We start from the raw sequence: 25789 nt of genomic DNA, 5'->3' as shown, positions 1-25789 counted from the left end.
CCCACAGGACACGGCATCCCAGAGTCCTGAAGGAACTAGCTGATGTTGTTGCCAAGCCACTCTTTTGTATTCAAGAAGTTCCCAGTGGCTGGAAGAAGGGAAACCACTCCCATTTTTAAGAAATGGAAGAGAGGAAGATCAGGGAAGCTACAGACCAGTGATCCTCACTTCTCTGCCTGGGAGATCACAGAACAGTTCCTTTTGGAAGACAGGTTCAGATACATACAAGATGAGGAGGTGATATAAGACAGCCAGTGGGGCTTCACCAAAGGCAGATCATGCCTGGCCAATCTGGTGGCCTTCTATGATGGAAGCGATGGTTTCAGTGGACAAAGGAAGGACAACTGATGTCATCTACCTGGACTTCTGCAAAGCCTTTGATATAGTCCCATATCACATTCTTATTTCTAAACTGGAAAAATATGGTTTCTAAGCATAGATTATTCAGGGGATAAGAAATTGGTTATAATGTCACAACCAGAGGTCTGTGGTTGATGGTTTTATGCACAGCTGGAAGCTAGTGATGAGTGGTATACTTCAGGGAGAAGAGCTCAACTGAGAGCAGCACTGTGAAGAAGAATTTAGGGGTTCTGGTGGACAAAAAGCTAGATGTAAGCCATCAGTGTGAACTTGCAGCCCAGAAGGCCAAATCTAACCTGGGTGCCTCCAAAAGAAGGGTGGTCAGCCAGGCAAGGGAGATGACTGGCTTCTTCTGCTCTGCCCTTCTGAAGCCCCATCTCCAGTACTGTGCTCAGATGGAGGGTCCCCACATCCAAGAAAGATGTAGAGCTGTTAGAGCAGATCCACAGGAGGCCACAAAGATGATCAGTGGGCTGGAGTTTTTCTCCTGTGGAAAAAGGCTGAGGGAGATGAGCTTGTTCAGCCTCAAGAAGAGAAGGCTCTATGGAGATGTCACTGTGCCTTTCCACTATTTGAGGAATTTAAGGAGAGCTTACAAGCAAGAATGAGACTGATTTTTTTACATACTCTGGTAGTAATAGGATAAGAGGGAATGGCTTTGATATAAAAGAACGGAGATTTAGATTAGATATTAGGAGGAAATTTTTTCTAAAAGGGTGGTGAGGCACTGGCACATACTACTCAGAGAAGCTATGTACGCTCCATCCCTGGAGGCATTCAGGGACATTTGGATGTGGTCCTGGGCAGCCTGATCTATAGAACAATTGAATCATAGCATCACCAATGTTGGAAAAGACCTCCAAGGTTATCCAGTCCAACTGTTCACCTGCAAGCAATATTTTCTGACTAAACCATGTCCCTTAGTACATCTAAACATTTCTTGGACACCTCCAGGGTGTCCACTGACCACAGGGTCAGTGACTCAACTGCCTCCCTGGGCAACTCATTCCAGCGCCTAACCATTATTCTGAAGAAATTTTTCCTAACATCCATCCTGAATCTCTTCTGGCAGAACTTGAGGACATTCCCTCTAGTCCTACCGCTAGTTAAACAGGAGAAGATGCTGACCCACACCTTGCCACAATCTCCTTTCATGTAGCTGTAGAGAGCTATAAGGTCTCTCCTGAACCTCCTCTTCTCCAGACTAAACAATTCCTGTCCCCTCAGCCATTCCTTGTAAGGCTTGTGCTCCAGACCCCCTGCCCGCTTTGTTGCTCGTCTGGACATACTCCAGGGCCTCAATATCTTTCTTGTAATTAGGGGCCCAGAACTAAACACAGTACTCAAGATGTCGCCTCACCAGTGCTAAGTACAGTGAGATGATCATTTTTCTATTTCTGCTGGCAATAATGTTTCTGATACAAGACAGAATACTCTTGGCCTTCTTGACCGCTTGAGTACACTGCTAGCTCATGTTCAGCCAAGCATTGATCAACACCTTCCACACAGTCTTCCAGCCACTTTGCCCCAGCCTGCAGCATTGCCTGAAATTGTTATGGCCAAAGTGCAGGACTTAGTACTTGGTCTTGTTGAAGTTCATCCTACTGGCCTCAGCCCAGCTATTTTGCCTGTTCAGATCCCTCTGTAGGACCTTCCTACCTCCAGACAAACTGACACTTCCTCCCATCTGCAAAATTCCTGGGGGTGCACTTAATCCTCTTGTCCAGGTCATCAATAAAGATGTTGAACAGGACAGGCCCCAGTACTGACCCCTGGGTAACACCACTCATGGCCAGCTGGATTTAACTCCATTTGTCACTGCTTTCTGGGCCTGGTTAGCCAACCAGTTCTTTGCCATGCTCAAATCATGGGTTGTCTGCTTCTCCGAGAGAATACTGTGTCAAAAGACACCGTGTCAGAAGATTTGCTGAAGTCTAGGTTAGACTACGTCAACAGCCTTTCCCTCATCCACCAGGCGGGTTACTTGATCGTAGGAGATCAGGTTGGTCAAGCAGGACCTGACTTTTGTGAACCTTGTGAACGCACAGTCTCACACGTCATGTGATCTCACTCAAGATTATCTGTTCCATAATCTTTCCTAGCACTGAGGTCATGCTCTTGGGCCTGCAGTTCCCTGGATCTTCCTTACGACCCTGTTGATGGGAGTTACACTGGCAAGCCTCCAATCCTCTGAAACCTCTCCAGCAACCACCTCCACCAGTTCCCTCAACACCCTTGAGTGGATTCCATCTGGCCCCATGAACTTATGACAGTGGAGTAGTGGAGTAGGTGGAGTCATAGGTCTCTATCTCTACCTGCATCATGGGGTGTTTATCCTGCTCCCCATCTGAGAGTTACAGGTCAGGTGATTGAGTACACTGAGGATAATTGGTCTGACTTTTAAAGACAGATGTAAAGAAGGCATTGAGAACCTCAGCCCTTTCCTTATTCTTAGTAGTCATTTCCCCGCATCTAGTAAAGGACTGAGATTCTCCCTAGTCCTCCTCTTGCTGTTAATATATTTGTAAAAACATTTTTTTGTTCTCTTTTACTCCAGTGGCCAAGCTGAGTTCAAGTTGGGCTTTTGCCTTTCTAATTTTCTCCCTGCACATCCTAACAACTTCTTCATACTCTCTCCAAGTTGCTCATCCTTTCATCACAAAAGGTAGATTCTCTTTTTCTCCTGGAGCCTCAGGAGAAGCTCCCTGTTTACCTACGCTAGTCTTCTTCCCCCTGGTTCATCTTAAGGCACAGGGGGACAGCCTGCTCCTATGCCTTTAACACTTCCTTCTTGAGGAGTGGTCAGCCTTCCTGGACCCCTTTACCCTTTAAGACTGAATCCCAAGTGACTCTCCTTAGCAGGGTCCAGAATAGTTCAAAGTCTGCTCTTCTGAAGACCTAGATAGTGGTTGGCAACCCTTCCTATGGCAAGAGGCTGCAAATGGATGATCTTTAAGGTCCCTCCCAACCCAAGCCATTTTATGAATCTATGATTCTCTTTAAAGTCCTGGCTTCACACTCATATTCACACTATCAGACATTGCGGTTGTATATAAATGGTGGAAAACAGTCAAAGCGGTATTAACAACTGCAAACGTAATTCTAAATTCACTGAGCCCAAATAAAGATCAGATTCCTACCTGGAGTCTTGAAATTTCTCAGCTGAGATGGCGTGTCACAGATTTCCAAGATCCAGTCACCTGCTGCTTTTTCACTCCAGCAGTGAGTAGTCATAAACTCCCAGTTTTTAAATCCTTCCATGGAATGATCAAATAGCCTACAATAAATCACAACATTATATTAAGTGAACTATAATATTTGAGGAGCTAAGCCTCCAACTATGCAGATTACTGAATGATATGCTAATAAGCCAGCTCATTCATCTGTGCCTATACATGTTATTCAAGATGGTCTTCCCACATATCTTTGAAGTATATTCAAGAGTTTCCTTACTTTTTTGGTGGAGGAGGTTCTTTACATGTCATCATTTGTCATGATACGAAAGAATGGAAAGAGATTTCACTACAAAAAAAAAGTCATTACTTTTATATTAAATGATCCTTGTCTCTTAGGAAAGGTGCATAATACACAGCATGAAGTAAAAACAAACTTGTATACTGGAAAATTTCTGTAGCACTTATTTTTCACTTTGGATTGGAATACATAAAAGGGAATTAAAAATAAAAATGATGGAGTGAACAAGACAGTATTATAGATCAATATGTGCAACTCCTTATAGGAAAGGAAATGTAACAGAGACATTGGTATCCAATCTTAAATGATCAAATTATCACTCTATACTTGACAGGCTATATGAGAGCTGCTCTGAAAGTAATACCTCCTATCCTATTATGCTGACCCAGAACACCAGTGGCTGATGTTCGTGGTATTGCAGCAGAGGTTGAACCTTCCTAACAATATACCATTACATTTTGTTCCCATGAGACAAGTGGCAGTAGAGGGGCAGTATAATAGAATGGTGTTCGACATGGCAGATGAAGGAAAGTTGTATCACTGAATTTCTCCATGCAGAAAAGATTGCACTCATTGACATTCATCAACACTCACTAATCATTTATGGAGATCAAACAGTGGATGTCAGCACAGTGAGGCAGTGGGTGGTGCATTTTAGTGGTGATGGTGACAGTAGGTCACCTTCAGTGGTGCAGATTTTCCACAATAGCAGGCTCTAGTTCATCACTCACAAAAATGCACAGCTAACTGTAATGGCTATGTTGAAAAATAGCGTTTAGTAGCTGAGAATTTCCTCTATTAAACACTATTGTTCTCTTTGTATCTGTTGTAGTTTCCAAGGAGATAAAATGGAGGCATTACTTTCAGAATGACCTAAGTAGTTTGCGTAAAACTGAAAGACTGATGTCATCATGGTTCCTTCTAACTAACAACATTACTGTAATTACTGAGATCTTGGGTGAAGAGTTTGAAACTCAGGCCTGGATTATAACAGTTTCTTGTACAATGTAAGATTTCAGAATCTGCAAAGTGATGCTAATCTGATGAGGAAAGAGAGAGGACTGGCCGTATTTTGATACCTAAAATTGGAATTTTTATTAATAAAAGTATGGAAAGTCACAAGAGAATTTGGACTTCTATTCGGTGCTCGCGGTGTTTTGTCTGGTATTCCAAAGATACGAATGGAAGGTAAGATCTAATCACAGTTCACCACTGAAAAAAATAAATATATATACATAAATAAATATAGACACGTATATGTATATTTTTCATTATTTTACCTTGGTTCTTACATGTGAAAGTTTTACTGCTGAAAGCAATGTTTAAACATTTCTGATTAAAAAAAAATGCTCCCTACAATAGAAACTCCAGTCAATTTAAAACCTTCTTTCAATGGAAATTAATAAAAATCTAGAATCATAGAATCACAGAATCAGCAAGTTTGGTAAAGAGCTTCAAGATCATCTAGTCCAGCCATCTACCTATCACCAATATTTCCCTACTAAGGAGTAAAGATGTAAAAGTGTACAGAAGTACTACAATATTTTACAATAACTTGATTCCTTACTGTTCATTTCTAAGTACATCTCAAGCTCTAGTCTCAGAAGACTGTTTAGGTGAACAGGCAAACAGCGGGAAAGGAAAATAGTTTAAAAGCACTGTAAATGTCAGTTTCTTGTAAAAAAGTGCCATATCTCTTGCTGAAAACCGGCCAATAAAACGCATGGAGCCAGATTTGCTGTGGGCCTACAGATCCAGTCCTCACTTGAATAGGCCTTGTATGGAACTGTATGCATGGTGCACCTTACATACACACACTCAGTACACATCTGATTTTCACTCTCATGTACACAACCCTTTTCCAGTTTGAATGAATGCCTACAACAGTGCTCCTTATATATATAGATATATATCTATTTCAATTTAAAGATTTTATTTTCACTGATAAATGGTTGAGATTTTCTTCTTACACAATCCAGTATAAACATGTATACATGTATATACATATATACATTCTGCCATCAGAAATTAGTCTGTTCCATGTTACTGTTAATTCAGTTATTTGAATACAGCACATATCACAAACATATAGCACACGTCATTTACTGAAAGGGTAGAAATTATTATCCAGTCACTACCCAGTGTTTGCATGTGGCTACGTTTAATTTAAATCATTATGTAGGTTATTTCCAACAGCTAGTCAAATTATCATATGGCATTTTGCTGACAGCTAATGTACTAATTTCTGAATATGCTAATAATCAGTCAAGGCAGCAATATTCCTTCTTGACAATTTGACAACTAAATTACATAGTATTATATCAATATTGTACAGTTATATTGTAGGCTCTATGAGGGCTGCTCTGAAAGTAATGCTTCCTACTTCATTATATTGACCTACAGCTCCCGAGGCAGACGTCGGTAGTATGGCAGTAGAGGTTGAATTCCTCCATGCAGAAGCGACACTGGCACATGCTGAACATTTACGGAGACCAAACAGTGAAGTGTGCACACAGCGAGGAAATGAGTGGTAGCTTATGATGCAAGATTTAAAATGTCATCTTTTAATGTATGAGTTTTGCTTCTGCAAATGAATCTGCAAATGAGTTAAAAAGCTACAGACATTTTAAAAAAAAAGTTAAAACTAGTAGCAAGATATGAGTCTAAGGCTATCTGCTAGTTATATCAACTCAAAGGCTCAAGTATTTTTGTGTTGTTCTGTTTATGCACTCTCATGTTCTCTTATGAAACTCTCAGAAAAAAAGTAGTAAGATTTCCCCTTCAGAGAAGTTAATGAAAGAATGAGATTTCTGAAGTAGTTACAAAACTGTCAGGTGCATTTTTTTCCGATTCAAAAAGAACATGTATCAAATAGCTTATTTTAAGAGTCTGAAGTCTGGAGCCAGTCCAGTTTGTTAACTAATTTTGTTATCTGTCAGACTTATGCCTAATCAAAACTCATAGTAAGGAAACACACATAGCCGGTCATGAACAAGTAAGTTATTAATATATGGTATGATTAATTGTTGTTTTAGTTAACAAGATGCTTAGAACAATCCAGTAACTGCAACACCTACACTCACGTATGTAGCACACTTGTACCAAACTAAGTGACAGCTTTTGATTCTTGATAACTTATTTGTTGATATAGATTCACAGAATCATAGAATCACTCAGGTTGGAAAAGACTTAAAGAACATCAAGTCCAACCACAACCTAACCATACTACCATAGTTCTAACAAACCTTCACTAAATCATATCCCTGAGCACCACATCCAGTTTTTAAACACCTCCAAGGATGGTGACCCAACCACCTCCGTGGGGAGCGGAGCCTATTCCAGTGCTTAACAACCCTTTCTGTAAAGAAGTTTTCCTCATATCTGTATAATCAATGAATATAAAAATGTTATAATTATGAAATAAACAAGAGAGTTAGGCAAAGCAGATTATAGTAACAAAAAGAGAATAGATAGAATACTTACCCACATCCTGGGTTCACTGCAAAACTCCAGAGGAGGGATCTCCAGAAGAGATCCTTTCCCACTGGTAGTCAGCTCTTAAATGGGTCTAGGAGAGGTGGAGCTAGGCTCCACCCCTTCAGGCTACACAGGTGAATTGCCTTGTGGCTGACTCATTGCTCACCTCAGGTGATCAAACAGAGGTTCAGGCCGTAATTCAGCAGTTCCCATCCAGTATCCAACCTAAACCTCTTCTGGAGCAACATGAGGCCATTTCCCCTCATCCTGTCACCTGTCACCAGTGAGAAGAGACCAACCCTGCTCTCCCTGCAATCATCTTTCAGGTATTTGAAGAGAGCAATAAGGTCTCCCCTCAGTCTCCTTTTCCCCAGACTGAACAGCTCCAGTTCCTTCAGTTCCCCCTCATAGGGCATATTCTCCAAGCCCTTCACCAGCCTGGTTGCCCTTCTTTGGACATGCTCCAGTACCTCAATGTCCTTTCTGTACTGAGGTGCCCAAAATTAAACACAGTACTCAAGGTGAGGCCTCACTAATGTCAAATACAGGGGTAGGATTACTTCCCTAGTCCTGCTCACCACACCATTCCTGATACAAGCCAGGATGCCATTGGCCTTCTTGGCCACCTGGGCACGCTGCTGGCTCATATTCAGCTGACTGTCCATCAGTACATCAGTTCACCAAGGTCCCTTTCTATCAGGCAGCTTTCCAACCACTCTTCTCCAAGCCTGTAGGGTTGCCTGGGGTTTGTGACCAAAATGCAGGAACCAACACTTGGCCCTATTGAAACTCATACAGTTAACCTTGGCCCATTGATCCAATCTGTCCAGATCCCTCCATAGTTCCCTCCTCCCCTCAGGCAGATCAACATTCCCTCCTAACTTGGTGTTGCCTGCAAACTTACTGAGGCTGCACTCAATCCCCTCATCAAGATTATTAATAAAGATGTTAAATGGAAGTGGCTCCAGTACTGAGCCCTGGGGGACACTGCTCGTGACCGGCTGCCAACTGGATTTAGCTCTATTGACCACAACTCTTTAGGCCCAGCCATCCAGCCAGTGTTTCATCCAGTGGAGCATACATCCACCCAAACCCATTGTCTCCTAGACAGTGTTGTGGGAGCCAGTGTCAAAAGCTTTACTGAAGTCCAGGTAGACCACATCAACAGCCTTACCTTCATCCACTGAGTGGGTAACCTTGTCATAGAATGAAATCAGGTTCGTCAGACACAATCACAGCAGTACACTAGAACTGCTCTGGTGACCTCTCTTGGTAAAGCAATTCAAGTTAAAGAGGATGTGCTTTTATGACCATCTATATTCAGAGAAATTAATTTTGGGCTGCTGATACGGTGAATAGCATTGTATTTAAAGATAATGACTTATTTTCTATCAGAAATAATTTAATATACTCTGTATGTACCATATGTAGGTCTGTATGAGAACATAAGTTTACAGAGCGTAAATTACTTGTTTCCTTAAAATAAATTAAAGAGAGTTGGCTTCTTTCACTACCATCCACTCAGCCTATAAATTGCACTACCTTTCTGCTTAAGAAAGTAATTTCAAACAGAAATATTCATTTGTAAGCCGATTTTCACGCGAGTGACAATTAGCCACTTTAAAGAGACTCCAAAATTGGGAACATGATAGTCTCTGAGCTAAATCTACAAGAGTTTAAAAAAAAAAAAAAAAAAAAAGTTTAAATTATTATCAGAAAATTTCCAAGATACAAAATGCACAAAAAGTAGATTTTGTTTTAATTAGTGAAGCAAATTGGTTTTGTGTGAGAAAAGGCAGTTAGGGTGGGGATCTATTTGTTGATACCACAGTCCTTCATCACAACAGTAAGAGGTAAACACATAAAAGTCTGTTTTTAATATCCAGGTCTATTTCTCATCCCAGAAACTGCAGCTGCATCCGACTGATCTGACTGACAGCCATGCTGTATATATTCAATTGATGACATGGAGAGCCAAAAAACATACACCCTGCACAAGCTGGTGGTTGGGGCTGCAAGCACTGCAGTAGCTGGCAAAATAAGGCTATTTTCTCCTCTGTTAGAGCAGTCTGTATTTATGATGGGCTCCAGCCTACTAAATTGGCAGCCTGACAGTCAGGCTGTCCTTGCCTATAGGTCTAATTGGTCACAAGACTTAAAGTGAACTTACATCTTGAAAAGAGTACAGAGTTGTGCAATTTCAAATGCTTTGGTCAACTATTTTCCTCGAAATGGCTCTTCTATGCTGGGCTCAACCACCTGTCCCTAAAGAGCTGCAGACAGTCCAAACTGACTTAATCAGATTGCCCTCCTTCATTTAAGTACTCAGGAAAAAAAGAAATGGTTGGAGGGCGCACAGGCAATTAAGAAACTTTCTCATATACTTATGTCAGGGAAGATCACTTAAAACCTCTGGATGTGAGATCTAAGTAGGATTTATTTAAAGAGTACTTTTTCCTCCTTAAATTTATACTCCATATTTGTTATTGCAGTTAAATTTATAGAGCAATGGAGAAATCTTTTGAGCTGTCATGAAAAACTTGTTTAGAGAAGAGCAGCGTGAACAACAGGGTACAGTACCTGCCAGTCTGAGGTAGTGGAGAATACAGCGAATATCATCTTTAACTGTGGAGATCAAGTCCCCCAGGACTATACTTATCAGCACAAAACTTTCTGTCATGACCAAAATATCTGTCAAGCTGCTGAGTTCCATGTGCTGCACTGCTTAGCCAGCTATGTGGCTGATTCTATAGATGACTTGTAAAAGAATCTGTGTGTTTTTCAACTCATACATATATCTTCAGAAACTTCACTCTAAACAGATTTTCCTATCCTGATGGGTCAAGTATGTTTGAAAAGTGGTAACTGATTAGGCTCAGGGCATCAGACTGACTGTCTGAATAATTCAATTCATTCAAAGTGAAACATGATGCTGATATGATAATATTGAGGTGGGTCAAGTCTACATACAGCTAGGAAAAGATTCATTCATTCTCACCATAGTTGGTGCAAATGTATGTAGGTTGCTCTGAAAATAATGCCTCCAATTTATTTCCTTGGAAACTACAACATATCCGAAGAGAACAAAACCACTATTTCATAGAGCAAATTCTCCGCTATAAACCATTGTATTTTTCAACAGATTCACTACTATTAGCTAAGCATCTCACCAGCACTGAAGAAGAGGCTGCATGCCACGCTTCTAAAAATCTGCACCAGCAGAGGTGATCCACTGTTGCTGTCATCACTGCTGAAACACACCATCCACCATCTCACTGCGCTCACATCCACTGTTTAGTCTCCATAAACGTTCAGCAAGTGTTGATAAATGTCAATGGGTACAATTTTTTTCTGCATGGGGGAATTCAGTTCCACCCATACCTTTCCCTCATACTCACTTCTATGTCAGGCACCATTTTGTCACAGAATCATAGAATCAAATAATCATTTTAGTTGGAAGAGACTTCTAAAGGTCATTTAGTCCAACTCTTCTGCAATGAACAGGAACATCTGCAGCTAGATCAGATTGCTCAGAGCCCCATCCAGCCTGAACTTGAATGTCTTCAGGAAATCCACCACATCTCTGGGCTACCTGTTCTATACCTTGCAACCGTCATTGTAAAAAACTTCTTCTTAATATCTAGTCTAAATCTATATCCTCTCTTTTAGTTTGAAAGCATTTTCCCTTGTCTTATGACAACAGATCTGCTAAAGAGTCTGTCCCTTTCCTTCTTATAGCTCTTCTTTAGATACTGAAAGGCTGCTATTATGTGTCCCCAGAGCCTTCTCTTCTCCAGGCTGAACAGCCCCAGCTCTCTCAGCCTGTCCTCATAGCAGACGAGTGCCATCCCTCAGATCATTTTGTGGCCCTCTTCAGGACACACTCTATCAGGTCCACATCTCTCCTGAGGACTGTACTGAGTACTGAGGACTCCACATCTGGACACAATACCCTAAGTAAGGTAAGTAGAGTAATGGGCAGGATCACCTCCCTCACTTCTTTAGATGAAGACCAGAATACGGTTGGCTTTCTGGGCTGCAAGAGTACACTGTTGGCTCATGTCCAGCTTGCCATCCACTAGTACCCCCAAGTTCTTTTCAGCAGGCCTGTGCTCTATCCTTACATCCCCTACTTGTACTGATAGCAGCATTTGCCTCTTGGGTGTGTTGGCTACACCACATTGCTTGGCATCATCCGCAGACTTGCTGATAGTGCACTTAATCCTATTGTCGATGTTATTGATGAAGATGTTAAAAATCACTAGTCCCAGTACTGACCTCTAAGGGACACCACTTGCCTCTGATATCCATCTGGACACTGAGCCACTGACCATCACTCTTTGGGTACTGTCTTGCAACCACCCCATCCATCAAGCAGTCCAACCATCAAATCCATATCTTTCCAATTTGGAGAGAAGAATCATAGAATCAAAGAATGGCCTGGGTTGAAAAGGACCACAATGATCATCTAGTTTCAACCCCCCTGCTATGTACAGGGTCACCAACCACCAGACCAGGCTGCCCAGAGCCATATCCAGCCTGGCCTTGAATGCCTCCAGGGATGGGGCATCCACAACCTCCTTGGGCAACCTGTCTCACTGTGTGACCATTCTCTGTGTGAAAAACTTCTTCCTAATTCTAGCCTAAACCTCCTCTGTCTCAGTTTAAAACCATTCCCCCTTTTTCTATCACTATCCACCCTCGTAAACAGCTGTTCCCCCTCTATTTATATGCTTCCTTCAAGTACTGGAAGGCCACAATGAGGTCTCCCCGGGGCCTTCTCTTCTCCAAGCTAACCAATCCCAGTTCCCTCAACCTTTCCTCATAGGAGAGGTGCTTCAGCCCTCTGATCATTTTAGTGGCACTCCTCTGGACCATTCCAAGAGCTTTATGTCCTTCCTGCACTAGGGGCCCCAGGCCTGGATGCAGTACTCCAGATGGGGCCTCACAAGAGCTGAGTACAGAGGGACAATCACCTCCCTCTCCCTGCAGGCCACCCCTTTTTTAATGCAGCTCAGAACACAGCTGGCCTTCTGAGCTGCAAGTATAAGGATGTTATGGTGGACAGTGTCAAAGGCCTTACTGAAGTCCACATAGATGACATCACTGGCTCTTCCTTTGTTACCATCAACTGTACTTCTTTTCAGACTGCCCCCCTGCTGTCATCTGCCAGATGGCAATAAAATGTAACCGAATATTGGTAAGAAGATTTAACCTCTACTGCCCATACCCCCGACTTCTGTCTCTGATGTCATGGGCCACCACAATAAAATAGGAGGCATTACTTTTGGAGCAGCCTTCATGTAAATCCTAGGCATTCTTCCTCTTGTCTGCCTTACATTTCTTTTTGTTGTCGTTGTTTAATACAACACTAAAATGTTTAGCTGCATCCTAAATGTGTTTACCCATTTGTCTTCACTCCCAGTTCTACTATGGAAAATAAATTTTAATTATAAATTCTAATTTTCTACTAAAACTGAACTAGAAGTATTGAATTCTATAATCCAATACATGCCTATGGTGCAGATCCTTCTGATTAATGATTTGCTCCTCTCACTTATGAAAGAAAGGCATGTGTCATTCTATATCTCAGATATATTGCACTTCATTCTTCCACATCTATCTCTGAGCATGTTCCAGGATGGATTTTTAAAGTCATATGAAAGATAGTGTCACTTACATGCATTCATTTACTCTTTTGCATATAAATACCATCAGTCTTTGCTGAAGTGGCAGATAAACAGCAATGAAAAAACCTTTATCTTTTAAATTTATTCATATTGGGTCTCTAGTGGTCTCTAATATTCTCAGAACTCTTTGCCTAATCTAATGATGACAGAGTATAACAAAAGTAGTACTTGGATAATTTTCAGATGCATAGACATTACAATTGCAGGGGTTCAGAGAAAGGCTGTGAATGTCTAACCAAATCTAAACTAACAGACATAGGCAATATCAATGAAATAAAATAGACCACGTAAGAGTTGCAACAAACAGTTTTCTTAGAACTGCTTCATCCTGTAGATATAGTATACTGTTAATGTCAATGCCATATAAGCATAGGAAGCTAGTGGCCTGGAAATTTGCCATTATGTGGCTAAAAATTTCAGTTACGCAGTTCGAATGGCAGCAGCTGCTTTAAATTTAAAGGGCAAGAATTAAACAAGTCGTGATTTCAGTAGGAGACAAATGAGCCCCAAGTTTGCCTCTTCTATCCTTTTTCTATTCAGTTTTTCCTGCATGGCCCCCTGTACTGAGTTTCTGTTCTTACTGATCTTAAAGTGTCTCAAAACCACTCAGAAAATGATGCTGCCAAATCCAATGACCAATTGTTTTCAGAAAGGGGATACTGTTCCCCTTTGGACATAACTGTAGCTTCATCTTCACAGCAGCCAGCACTTTCTAAGCCTGTATTTTGCTCTGTTGCAGTACATCCAATGTAATCATGTTTAGTACTTTCCAAACAACAAAGCAGATGTTCCCTGTAATGCAGTTTTTGAAGAATGCACAAGAGGCTCAAGCCAGTGACAGTGTAATCCACCAAATGCCTGCAGAGGAATCCACATTGCCTCTGACTAACAAGTTTTCTTACTGAAGTCATCTTAGGGGATGCCAACATTAAGGATAAAATATGCAGGAAAAAAAGGCCAGATACTGCCTTGAGGGACCTGCTCGTCAATGCACCAGAAAGCACTCAATGACTTCTCCCAGAATTGATGGAGAAGTGCACATGTGTAAAATATACCTTTTGCACTTTAAGACATTTTACCAGCAAACTGTTTCAAATTAAACTCAGATGAGTAATGGTAAAGCAATGAGGTTTTCCTTGGGTTCAGTAAAAACAGCTGGTATTGCTGCTATTAATCATGTACGTGTGCATTAAAAGCTCTTGTATATCTGAGAAAAGGGTCTCCGTCAGGTAGTAGCCATGTACAGCAGCCTTTGGGACCTCTGCCTACAGAAAAAAAAAAACACACCAGACTGCTTTCTGCCAGTGTATTCCTGCATGTTACTTCTATTAGAGTGCCTTTATCCTGATGGTGTCATGATTAATACTTTAACAGTTAAATGCCCCCAAAATAAATATATTCTCATATTTGTGAATAACAATTTCATGATGCATAGATGTACACCCAGCAGCACTCAGTACACTATCTGCAAGACCAGTAAGTAAACTATAAGAGTTCTTGCAGCAGCTCCAAATAAAGCAAACCTTAAACTATCATTCTGAAAAGTACTGTGCACATATCCACCACTTTATGATAAGAAAGGGTTTATGAACTCTAGGAATTTCAGACCTAGAGTTTGCAAAATACATTTATTCCTTAATATTAATAACCTGGAGCTGTGAGTTTGTTTCAACCAGATGTGAGTGACAAGTCAGTATAGCCTACATGGGAAAGTCTTTTCTCATGTGACTGTACAAGTATTTGCTCTCTCATTAATGATTTGTCTTTGCAAAAAATAAAACATTAAAATGCCTTTCACATTTATTTTCTGGTTAGCCTTCTGATAGCATATTTTAAGAAACAGCTGAACATCACTGGTTTTTTAATATATATTTTTGTATTCTCTCTCTACCATGTGTGCAAACAATCATGTTCTAAGGTACATTGCTTACAAAGAGGCTGCATGAATCGAACTTTGTACCTCTCCCACATATCAGTCATCACCAGAGGTGATACTAGAATGTCTTTATCTCCCAATTGCTGTGAGTCAGCTGTAAGACATGAATGCCTGGAGCCAAAAGTTAGTTGTGTTACAACCACTGGGTTAACACAAAGTGTTTTGTTCGTATAGCTAGGTGAAGGAGTTTTAGACTTTCTCATTTTGAAGCATGGAAGAATGGCTGCATGAAAATGGAATAGAAAAGCGTAATATTTCCACAGAGAACACAAAAGGCTGATTCACAACTGCTCAGAGTGTAGAAGTCTGCCTTGCCATGGTTAGCAAAGGGAGAGTTCTTCATTCAGTGTAGCAGTAAGACACATAGATGTGCATACCCATGTGTTTTATCAGCAAGGCACTGATGGCACTCATAATGAAACACAAGGAGATATTCTAGAGGGCCTCAAAATTCCAGTACAAGTTGCTCTGCATTTGATGCATGAATGTCTCTACATTGAAGAATATTTTCAGTACATCTTTTCTTTTAGATTAAGCTCTAATGAATAAGTGGGTTTACATCTCAATTAGAACCATATACTTTTGAGCTCTGTCTCCAAAACAACTCCTTCCTTGCAAGAGGAAAGATATGTCATTCAGCCTATCACCGAAGGCCAGGAAGCCATGCAATTCCCCATGTCTTAATAGCCACTGTATTAGAAAAACTGGCTGGGATTATTTAGATGTGGGGCAGTCTGGAAAGTAAGCAAGTCTAGATTCATTAAGAATCCTGAAGAGTAGGACGAAAATTGTTAACACCAGAAGTCATAATCATATTCATAACGCTTAAAGAAAATGGTAGTAGAGAATTACTATTCTGTCTGACTTTTATTACTACTGAAGAAAGGAAAATAATATAGGAGAGAGATGAAAAATAAGTGCAAATAGCATCTAGAAACACATTTTCTTTCAGCTTGTTTCCTTCTGTAACACTGAGCCTGTTACTTTTCACTTCAGATTTTCCAGCCATGTAGTAATTGGTGAACCACACAGGACTATTAAAATCATCGAACTTCTGTTTTAAAGATGATTTACAGTCTACTATTCTACTGATAAAGTCTGAGTTTGACATCTCAGAATTCATTTCCACTTACTTTTCTCCATTTCTCTCCAAAAAAAATGATTAGCTGGTGTCTGGTAGCAAAGCTACTGTAATCACTTGACTAATCATCTCTGATGATGCAATCTTACTGCAGGTCCTGCAGGCTGACTGGACAGTGAAATTGAGTTGTCATACTATACCTATTGGCCAAGAGCTGTGATCTGGTTCCAGAAGGAGAGGTTAGGTAAATTGCCAGGTCTCCACGTCGAGGGTGAGTAATAGTGATGCGCACCACAACGTGCTCCAAGTAGATCACGTGGTGATTAGGATTATCAGAACAGCCCGTGGCTTTGTAAATTGAACGGACGACACTGTCAGGTCTTATTGTTCTACAATGTAAGCATATAAAACAACATCAGCATTTCTTCCCTATCTTGTAAAATAAGACAACCCAATAATATTAGGTTAGTACTGAATGTCCTTAGTGTTAACACTTTACTTCCTAGCTGAAATGATCACTACGAGGTAATTATTTTACTGCAGCTACTGTCAACTGCCTTGCTTTCTGTTGAAGGCTACACTGATACGTCCACATGCTGAAAGAGAGCTGTGAATAACCTGGAATGGAATAAGCCTCTGGGACAGAGCATTTTTACAGATTAGTGGCCAGCTGAGAATTGTTGGAATTGTCATGGAATCACAGCTGCTTGTTAAGCCCCAGGAAATGCCTGGCATAGACACAGTCCTTGCTTATGTAATAGCAAATATTACATGTTAACTGTAGCAAATATTGGGCAACCAGTATCTGACTCAGCTGGTTAAAACTGGCATGGCATCCTTGCAGACTATACCAGCTATGGGTCAAATCTGTCAAAAATACCTATCAAAAAAACTATCCTCAGTGACCTTAATGCACTGGAAATGAGCCACAAGACTGGATATAGCCATAGAACGCACATAGTGAATTTTGCTCTTAAGCCTGGTTTTATACACACCCTATCCTAGAAAGCAGAGGGGAGTTTGGTCTTATCCTCTGAGATGGACTCTCCTGAGGCTATCTGAGAGAGATATATCACGTAATTTATTAATGAAAAGATATCTTCCTGTCAGACCTTGACTGATAAGTTTGTACTCATCTTACAAAAATGAATGCAGTATACTCAAGTGAATGTTCTTCCCCTTACATATTCTTCTATCTCTGTAACAACATTGATCACCATCCAATCTGGCTTGTTTTGTGCCTTCAACTTCTAGGTCATTCTTTAAATTAAGGCCTTTATCCAATCATTAGAGAAGCAACCTTTACAGGCAAATGACCTGACATCTTAGAAGGTGACAGAGATCCCAAGTGTAGCTTTCAAAATGACAAATTAAACACAGTGCAAGGCAGGGGTAAATTATACCCAACTTCTTTCCACAAGTTTATGCCAGCAAGAGTTTTGGCAGCAGGTATTACTTGATTTGCCGATCCGTGTTCTCCACACACACATGCTGTGGAGGGACTGTTGTCCACTTTTCTGCCTCTATCACCATTGCTTCAGCATCCATCAGTCCAAATCCATAGAGGTGGCTCACTGCAAGACACAAACAGAGCAGTTGCAATTATAGCACAAAATATTTATATCCATCATAGACTAATTCAAGAGAGCCAAATCCGAAGAGGAACTGCTTACTTTCCATTTTTCCTGCTTTGACAAAAAGCTCAAAAATCTTTTTGCCAGGAACAATAATGACTATGTCTAATTTGTTGAATCTGTTCATTATAAATGACCAACATAAATTATACTGCCTTACCATGACCAAAAAGCCAAACTACAGAATGCCAGTAATACAACTGCCTTAGATTACCCTTGGTCCAAGTGCCTTAATTTAGCCCAAGCCTCTTATACAATCTTATGTTAAAAGATGTAAAGAACCAGAGGACTGTTATTTCTGTTATTCAATTACCTAGCACATACAAGCAATTAAATATTGAAGGTAAATGAGACTACAGATTTAAGAAGGAAAAGGCTACATTTTATTCTGCTGAATGCTCTGAACTTCCTCATTTTTAAGCAGTACGTGGATGCTATTCTACTCCTGTATGCAGTATGAACCCTGCTGTCCACCCAATCAGATCCAGCCTCTCCCTAAAGTTGCCTGCTTGAAAGGGGTAAAAAGCATGACATTTGAAGTCCAGTACTTTAAAGGTAATCTGGTTGTCATGTAAAGTCTGTGTCAGGAAGATTCCTTCTGCCTCTTTTTTACTACTGCAGATTAAGGACAGTGAATTTACTGCTGGCGAGAACTGTTAACATTGCTGTTGACCTCTGATACTAGCTACTGCATACGCTGCACACGCAGTGGTGTTCAGCAATAATGCCTGAAGGTTAGTGCTCTGTCAATGCTCATACCTGTATGTTACCTCAACTTTTGCGCTAGGGAGAGTCGATAATGATTCTACTGCAAGAAACTCAATGCCTTTTACTCCTGAATACCTTCTTCTAAAAGAAGTAGGAAGTCTTTAAAGCATCAGCTTTCTAGGATATGAAGGACTGAAATTTCAAATGTCTGGCATCCAAACAAGGTGTTTCCTGCAGACTTGCATCAATTCCTTACTTCTTGCTAATTTTAAGAGTATTTAATTTTACATGACTGTTTCAAGCATTCTATTGGCTTACAAAGTCTGAGAAGTTACATTTACTGAATCAGTTTTGTGTTCTGGTTTTTTGTTTTGCTTTGTTTTGTATTTATTGTTGTTGCTGGTACAATCAAAACAAAAGCTTGAATATATATGCTGATGAATTAGAAAGAGCTTCCAAACACATTGATTTATTGTGACAAATCAGTGGTCTTAATAAAGTCCTGAGAGGAGATGGTCAAAGAAAAAGCTATGAGAAGGAAGAGTTTAGATCACAAGTAGCACTGTATTAACACACCAGTTTTACTTGCTACCACAGGCAGTGCTACCAGAAAACCCTTAGAAAAACATAAGCACTATTTTAATGGGTGATGTGACAAGGCATGGTGTAAGTATTTCCAACTGCACTTTGCAAAGTGTTTGTGAAAGCAGTCTCCATTTACTGCCAAACCAGAATTCAGAGGAGTCTGTCCAAAAACACCCCAACTTTGTCAAAAAAGTAACAGTTCAAAGCATAAAAATAATCAGTGGTTAAGGATCCCATGTTCCAAATATGGCAGTATCTAATACTGTCTGGAACTGCCAGCCGAAGAGGGCTCCTCAATTGAAAATCCTGCAAAGCTGTGTAATAAACTGCTCTTTTTTTTTCATATCTCCTTTCCACTCAACCCCTCAATGAAGTGCAAATAGCAAGGAAATCTTAATTTAGAGAGAACTAAACATAGTTCTTCTGCCAAATGAGGCAGGTACCATTTTCAAAAATGAAACACAAGTACTAAAATATATGCAAATAATTAAATTCAGCCTTCATTCATTCTTCTGAATTCTCTTTAATAATTTTCACAAACAAATGGACAGGGAAGGGGATGTCCTATTTTTACTGTGGGTGGAGGCATCCGGAAAAAGGGCAAAGAAGGAAGGCTTAAATGGGGACACTTTGTACTGTGAATAGGGTTTTTGAGATGCAACTCTCCTTTTTCATAGAAATCATCTTGCCAAAACAGCATCTGCTGATCAAAGCATGCTTATCTATGAAGTCATTTATCTGTTTATACACTGCATCCATTGTTCTGCTATTCAAAATTTTAATTAATAATCATTGTCTTCTCAGAAGAACAGCAAGAGGAATATGAATGTTAACTCATGGCCTGTAGACAGTTATTCCATATTATAGCACCACAGTGCAGGATTAAATTTTAATGAATGGAAGCATGTTTTGAACTAATGTGTGGAAAAGGCATTTTTAATTCCTGAAAGGAAGCAACCTGACTGGGTAAGTGCTCAGGATGTCCAACTATAAGACAAAATGTGTTCCACCATCTGTAGATCTGAAAGGACAGATTTCTCCTCAACTCACCACTGCTTATTCAGAAATATGGGCAGAGGAGCAGCCCATATTGGCAGACAGCCTGCTTCTGACTGAAATTTAAAAGTGAAACTGAAATTTCTCATTCCTTGCTCTCATATGCACATTTAATAATACAAAGAAAATCCTGAGAGTGAACCTTTTACCTTCTACATTTACCTTCTACATTTACCTTCTACATTTACCTTCTAGAGCATGAAACTTTTACCTGAATTACTTCCAAGATAATTGTCTTCATTTTTTTCTTTTCTTCATTTAGGATTGTCATGGTTTTATGATCAAAATTTACCACCCAAAGTTACAGGGTGGTATGTCATTCAATACCATTCAATGCTCAAACTCTCTTGCATGAGACCAGAGGTGGGAGTACAAAGTTCTAAACCTGCTGCCTTTTTTTTTTACAGTTGAAACAGAAGCACAGTTTTTCCATGAAAAGCTTTCCAATTCAAATCAAAACATCCTGACAGTCAGGGGTGCTCCTAAAGCCTTCCATGGAGGAAGATTCCAGACATCTGACATTTGGCTGTCTGTGATGTTTGCTCTTCAAAGCCCCTGATGCAGTGGGTTGGTTAGCAGCTGCAGGTACCATGAGAGGCCCATCATTTTCAAAGACTAAATAACAGCAATTTAGAAACCATCACAGACTTAACAAAAACAGTGGATTCCTCATGTCTCAGGAAAAAAAAAAAAAAAAAAAAAAAAAAAAAGAAAGATTTTGTCTCCTACTGCCTTCAAATTGTGTCCCTTCATCTGTGTGCGTGCGCTGGTACTGCCATGAACTCAGTATCAGCGTGCTTCCCACATCAGGAATGACCTTGATGGTCCATCCACAAAGGGTCATAAATGTCTTCTGGGAAGCATCCAGAGCTCCTGTAGATTTGTATGCAAATGGTACTGAGTTCACTTCTGTATTTGAAAGGTACTGATGACTGCAGAATGAGATAAGGTGACTGAAAGAGAAAAATGCTCCAGGACCTTACACTTAAGCGCTCTACATTATCACTGCTGTGATTTAGTACTGGACTTGATTATTGCTTGAACCACTGAGCATGCTAAAAGGGGCACAGGGCTGCTCTGTAAGAAAATATTTTCCTTTCAGAGATGATAGAGGAACATAAAACTGGTGCAAAATAGGCTGCTGGTTAAGAAACAATCTATTGCTCTTGCTGAGATGGAAGGCTGAGAACTGATCTGGTCCTAGAGGTGTCAATGGGCAGAAATGTCACTGAATCCTCTCCCACCTCATGCAGCAATGTGAACTGAACCTGTTTTCTATTTTTGAGAAATCACACACATACACGGATGTGGGGCAAGTTTCAGAGAAATACCTGCCTCCTGAAACACAAACTAAATATTGAGCTTTAGCTGATCTCTTTACTCTTCTTATCACTGCAGAAAATGAAGTCCATTTATTTATCCCTGGAGCAGTTCCTCTATTAGTGTATCATGAAATTCAAGTCTGTTGGATAGGCTTCCCCAGCTTGTTCATAATCCCTTTGTTTTTGTCTGAATCTGCCACTGAAAATTCAATAACTTTCTTTTTTATATACAAAGAAGACAGAAAGTTACCTCAAATCTAAAGGCAGAATTGTATGTCCTGCCTGACTTGACTAAGAGAAAAAAGAATGGCTGGATCTGATAGATCATAACACAGCATCATGCAAGCTCCAGGAAACCTGGGCCCAGACTCTGAAAACACAGTATTTTCTGTTCTTCAGTGCAGCTACACTGGATTTGTTAGGCTGCAATTTTGTTGCCTGTCATCAAGACATCTCCTCAGCTTACATGCTAAACCTCACTTGCTATTTTGTTCATCTGATGAGAAACAACAGAATATTTTCTCACTGCTCTATTTTTGGCCTTCAATTTTCTACAGTGTGAAAGCAGCACTAGAAACATGAATATTTTTTACACAAATGTAAAGTACTTAATCATTATGAGAGAAACGTCAATAATTTCAGATTTTAATGAGGAATTTTCAAATGAACTGCCCTAAATAACATTTAGCTCTTTGCCAAGCAAATTATTGTGATTTGTTCATTTATGCTACCTCAGGATCCTGCTTTCAAAACAAGATCAGAAAAGAAAGTGTCTAAAATGCTGTTTATACTTGCCTAGCAAGAATAGAAGTTTGATGGTTCACTGCAAATACAACACTTTTATTCTATATTTCAGTAAGCCACTTGCTTAGTTTATTAGAATGCTTCAAACTGCAAACAGAAAAGATAATCTGAAGAAAGCAAAGGGACAAAAAAGGAAAAATGCAACAATTACACACTGCTTAAACTATTTTCATTTTGTTTTGTCTTGTCTTAACTAAGATAGCATTGATCGTGTATGAGAATTCACCTTGTTTCAACCATAACCCTAGCTCAAAATTCCCTGTTTTGTGTTAATTTATGACCAGTAATGTATGACAACTGAATACGATTTCTGAAACACATAACTGGTTTACAAGCCAATAATGCAACTGTGTCACAACATTCTTTTTTATTCTTTGTTGCGAACCAACTCTCTCATGCTTTTTTACATTAAGCACAAGATTTGGAATTTTCTATTTTATACAGAAAAAAACCTCACAGACAAAACAAATAACAAACTCAGTCCTCCACTCCTATATGATTCCCTTAAATCCAGGTATCCTTAAAGACTCAGCAGGGACAGAAGAAAATTGAGTTCTTAATCTCACCATCACACTACAGGAAGATTTAAAGGACAGAAAGCTGCCCAATAAATTTGTCTTAAATGTGGCTTCTACAAAGATGTACAATGAGAACTTGAGGGCCTCTGTATCCAAAAAGCTGATAGGAGAATATTTTTATTAAGCTTCCAGTTGTGTTTATGTCAGTTACTGAGTTTTGTATCTGTACAAATATTTTCTCCAATGATGTACTAATTGTGGAATGTCTTGACAAAGGATTTGACGAAAGTAAAAAACAGAACAAAAAGCAGACCTCTAGTTTGTACAGTTCTCCTGTCTGACTGAAGGCTCCTAGTCCTTAGTGAAATAAAATATGGACTTCCCGGGAACACCAGTCAGACAGCTAGTAGAAACCAAAGCCCCACTAGCAGTGTACCTTTGTTAATAGTTTCTGCATGCAAATCTGACACTAGCTGAGACACTATAGATACTTAATAAACAACTCTAGAACACACAACCTTAAAACAATAAGGAATTAAATCCAAGATCACATTTGCATTCATTTTCTGGCAGTACTTACCTGTTTCAGGAATTTAAAACATGCATGGTTATTAAGTGTGTCCACTGGCTGACAAACAGGATTAAAAGCAAAAGGCACTTCTGGAGCACCGCAGTCAGACCCTGTTAGGAATGACAGCAAGTACCAAATTCTTTCTTCTCGCATGAGTGTTAGCAATTTCAAAGCAGAGGTCACTGCTCTTGGCATGCAGCCATCTCAAAGTCAGTGGCCAGCACTGAGCTCCCACCTGTGCGTACCCAGCACGGCCATGCCATTTTCAGCAGAGTGACCAGGAAGATTGGTTTACTTCTTTGCCAACTAATAAGCAGGGTTGCAACAGAAACTGAAAAACTGACTACTGCTGGATAGAGTGCAGACAAGCTGCTGCTTCTCCAAGGCAGGATCTGGCCACAAATTATAGAGCATCTACTGAAGACATTCCTTTATATTGCTTAAAATGAGCCAGCTTATGTGAGTGGAATAAATGTAAGAATTATCTGCATTTAGAAGGGGAAAAAATGTTTGCTGAAATAAAGTTGGCTAAGGAGCACCCACACTAATTTAAGCAGTATTTTTTTTTAACTCAGAGATAGACTTTTTTTCTGTTGTGTTTTTCTGAAAAGTGCCAAGATCCATTTGCAAAACATGGCAACTTACAAGTTTTCTTTATACAAGACAAGTTGGTTTGTGGTTGCACAGTGGTAGAGTTTTTAAGAACATATATTCATTTTCTCTATTAGAGCAAATTTATCCTTAGAGGTACATTAGGATTCCACAGTAACTTAATAAAAACAGCCAGATGTCATTTCACCCCATGAAACAATAAAAACACCTTCTGGTGAGAGCCTCTGTGCTAGGCTGCCTCTCAGAACAGATGATGACAGATGAGATAAAGGCACAGCAAGAGGAAATGCTGACAGACTGTTAAGAGCAGGCACAAAGACAGCATTTCTGTGCTGTCAGGTGCATCAAACACAAGTGCAGAGCATCCTTCTCATTCTGTCTTGTGCAGAACTGTCAGTGCTCCAGAGAGATATTTACACTCAAACCAATTCCTGACTGAGCATAGAGCTGAAGCAGGCTTAAGCAAAAAGTTTTAATGAAGTGTTATGCAAATTATTTAATAACAGTGATGGTGACTTTTATAACTAGAACTAAATCAGACCCCAAAGCAGAGAAAATGCTAATTTAGTAAGAAGACTTCACACTGTCCCCATAGAGCTGTGTAGCAGATTCTTAGCAATAATCTGAAGCAAAAGGAAGTTAAACAATAAGCTAAGTTTGTGCAAGTGGATGGACGAATAGCGCCGTTAACAGACCTTGTAGATGAATTTTTGCATCCCCTCATTTAAAAGCAACACCCCAATGAGTTGATTTTTCCAGAGGGAAATAGCGCAACAGTTAGGTGGTTTCAGGCACCTAACTGATCTCAATTGTCCTACAGCAGCATTTATCTTTCCCTACTACAACTAGATGTTCTAGATCCTGCTGAAATGCTCCAAATACTTGAAAGACTGTGTAGCAGATGGCGTGAACTGCTTCCTAATTAACTGCATCCTAGACTCACTAAAGCAGTAGACACACTCTGATATTAAGTAACTGCCAGTTTTATAGTTACTGCAGTGCACTACAGCAGTGCAACAGCAACAAAGAGGTTTGGTGTTCTCAAAAGCAGGTGTTTGTTGTTTTTAGTAAAAATAGTTTAAACCATTAGACTATCCCTAGTAAGAGATGTTCACAATCACCATGGATGCAATACAAGGCAGCTGGATATTTGGCTAGAATATTTACAAAATATCCTGTTTCAACAATTAGCATATGAAAGGTTCATGAAACTGTATATAATAAACTTGAGAGGTGTTCATTCTCTGCAATTAAAGAATCCTGCTTTGAGGAACTGTATCAATTTATCACTCCTTAAATTCATTGATCGTAGCTCTTCTTTCTTAATAGCACAAAATGGAAATCTACGTTTCAAATTAATCACTAGACTTAGGTTCTTAGGTTATGACCTCATTGGGGAAGACTTTGTTACTTCATTCTCCCCTTTCTCCCTGTTGCCTAATCCTTTGCAGAATTTTGCTAAAGGTCAGAGTTGGGCTTTCTGAAATGTTATAATGTCAAAGGTTTTAATTCCCACGGTCTGTATATTGAAGTATTGTCATTCCACTCTGCAATGTTGACAGTACTAGGAGTTGCAGAGTATAGTAATGGTTCACAGCTTCATTTCTAGGAGAGAAAGACATCAAGTCTGTTACTTGTTCAGCAGAGGCAATGCTTTCTAAAATTCTTGGTCTACTGAGCTGATAATGTCTTGGTGACAAGCCAGAGTTCTGATATAATAGAAATTTAAAGTGCAAATTTGTCTTTTGCCTACTGTTACTCTAGTTTTAGAACAATATAATTTACATTTTCAAACAGATGTAAATTGGACTCATGATAGAAGATTCCAGGAAAGCAACAAACTGTGACACAACATGTCAGTCTATTTTTTCGTTATGTAACCCAGCACAGACCTGAAGTTTCTGCTTATACTCTATTTTAAATTCACAACTTCTTTCCTTGCTTTTCAGAGCCATAGGGAT

At 39.8% G+C, this 25789-nt stretch overlaps 1 protein-coding gene across 2 annotated transcripts in view; it reads right to left on the bottom strand.

Moving 5' to 3' along the window:
- PCSK5 (proprotein convertase subtilisin/kexin type 5) overlaps window positions 1-25789 on the bottom strand; it is a 280415-nt gene that overhangs the window by 86328 nt on the left and 168298 nt on the right. For both annotated transcript variants that reach the window (XM_085214353.1, XM_085214354.1), the window contains 3 exons: window positions 17475-17592; window positions 16219-16407; window positions 3501-3637 (listed from right to left, as the gene is read on the bottom strand). In XM_085214353.1, coding sequence (XP_085070479.1) covers window positions 3501-3637; window positions 16219-16407; window positions 17475-17592 — 444 coding nt within the window. The remainder of the gene's footprint in view (window positions 1-3500; window positions 3638-16218; window positions 16408-17474; window positions 17593-25789) is intronic.

Source organism: Meleagris gallopavo, chromosome Z, assembly GCF_905368555.1.
Source record: "Meleagris gallopavo chromosome Z, MGAL_WU_HG_1.1, whole genome shotgun sequence".
NCBI classification, from domain to species: domain Eukaryota; kingdom Metazoa; phylum Chordata; class Aves; order Galliformes; family Phasianidae; genus Meleagris; species Meleagris gallopavo.
Note: the sequence above shows the minus strand (reverse complement) of the source record. Positions and strands in the feature narration are given on the sequence as shown.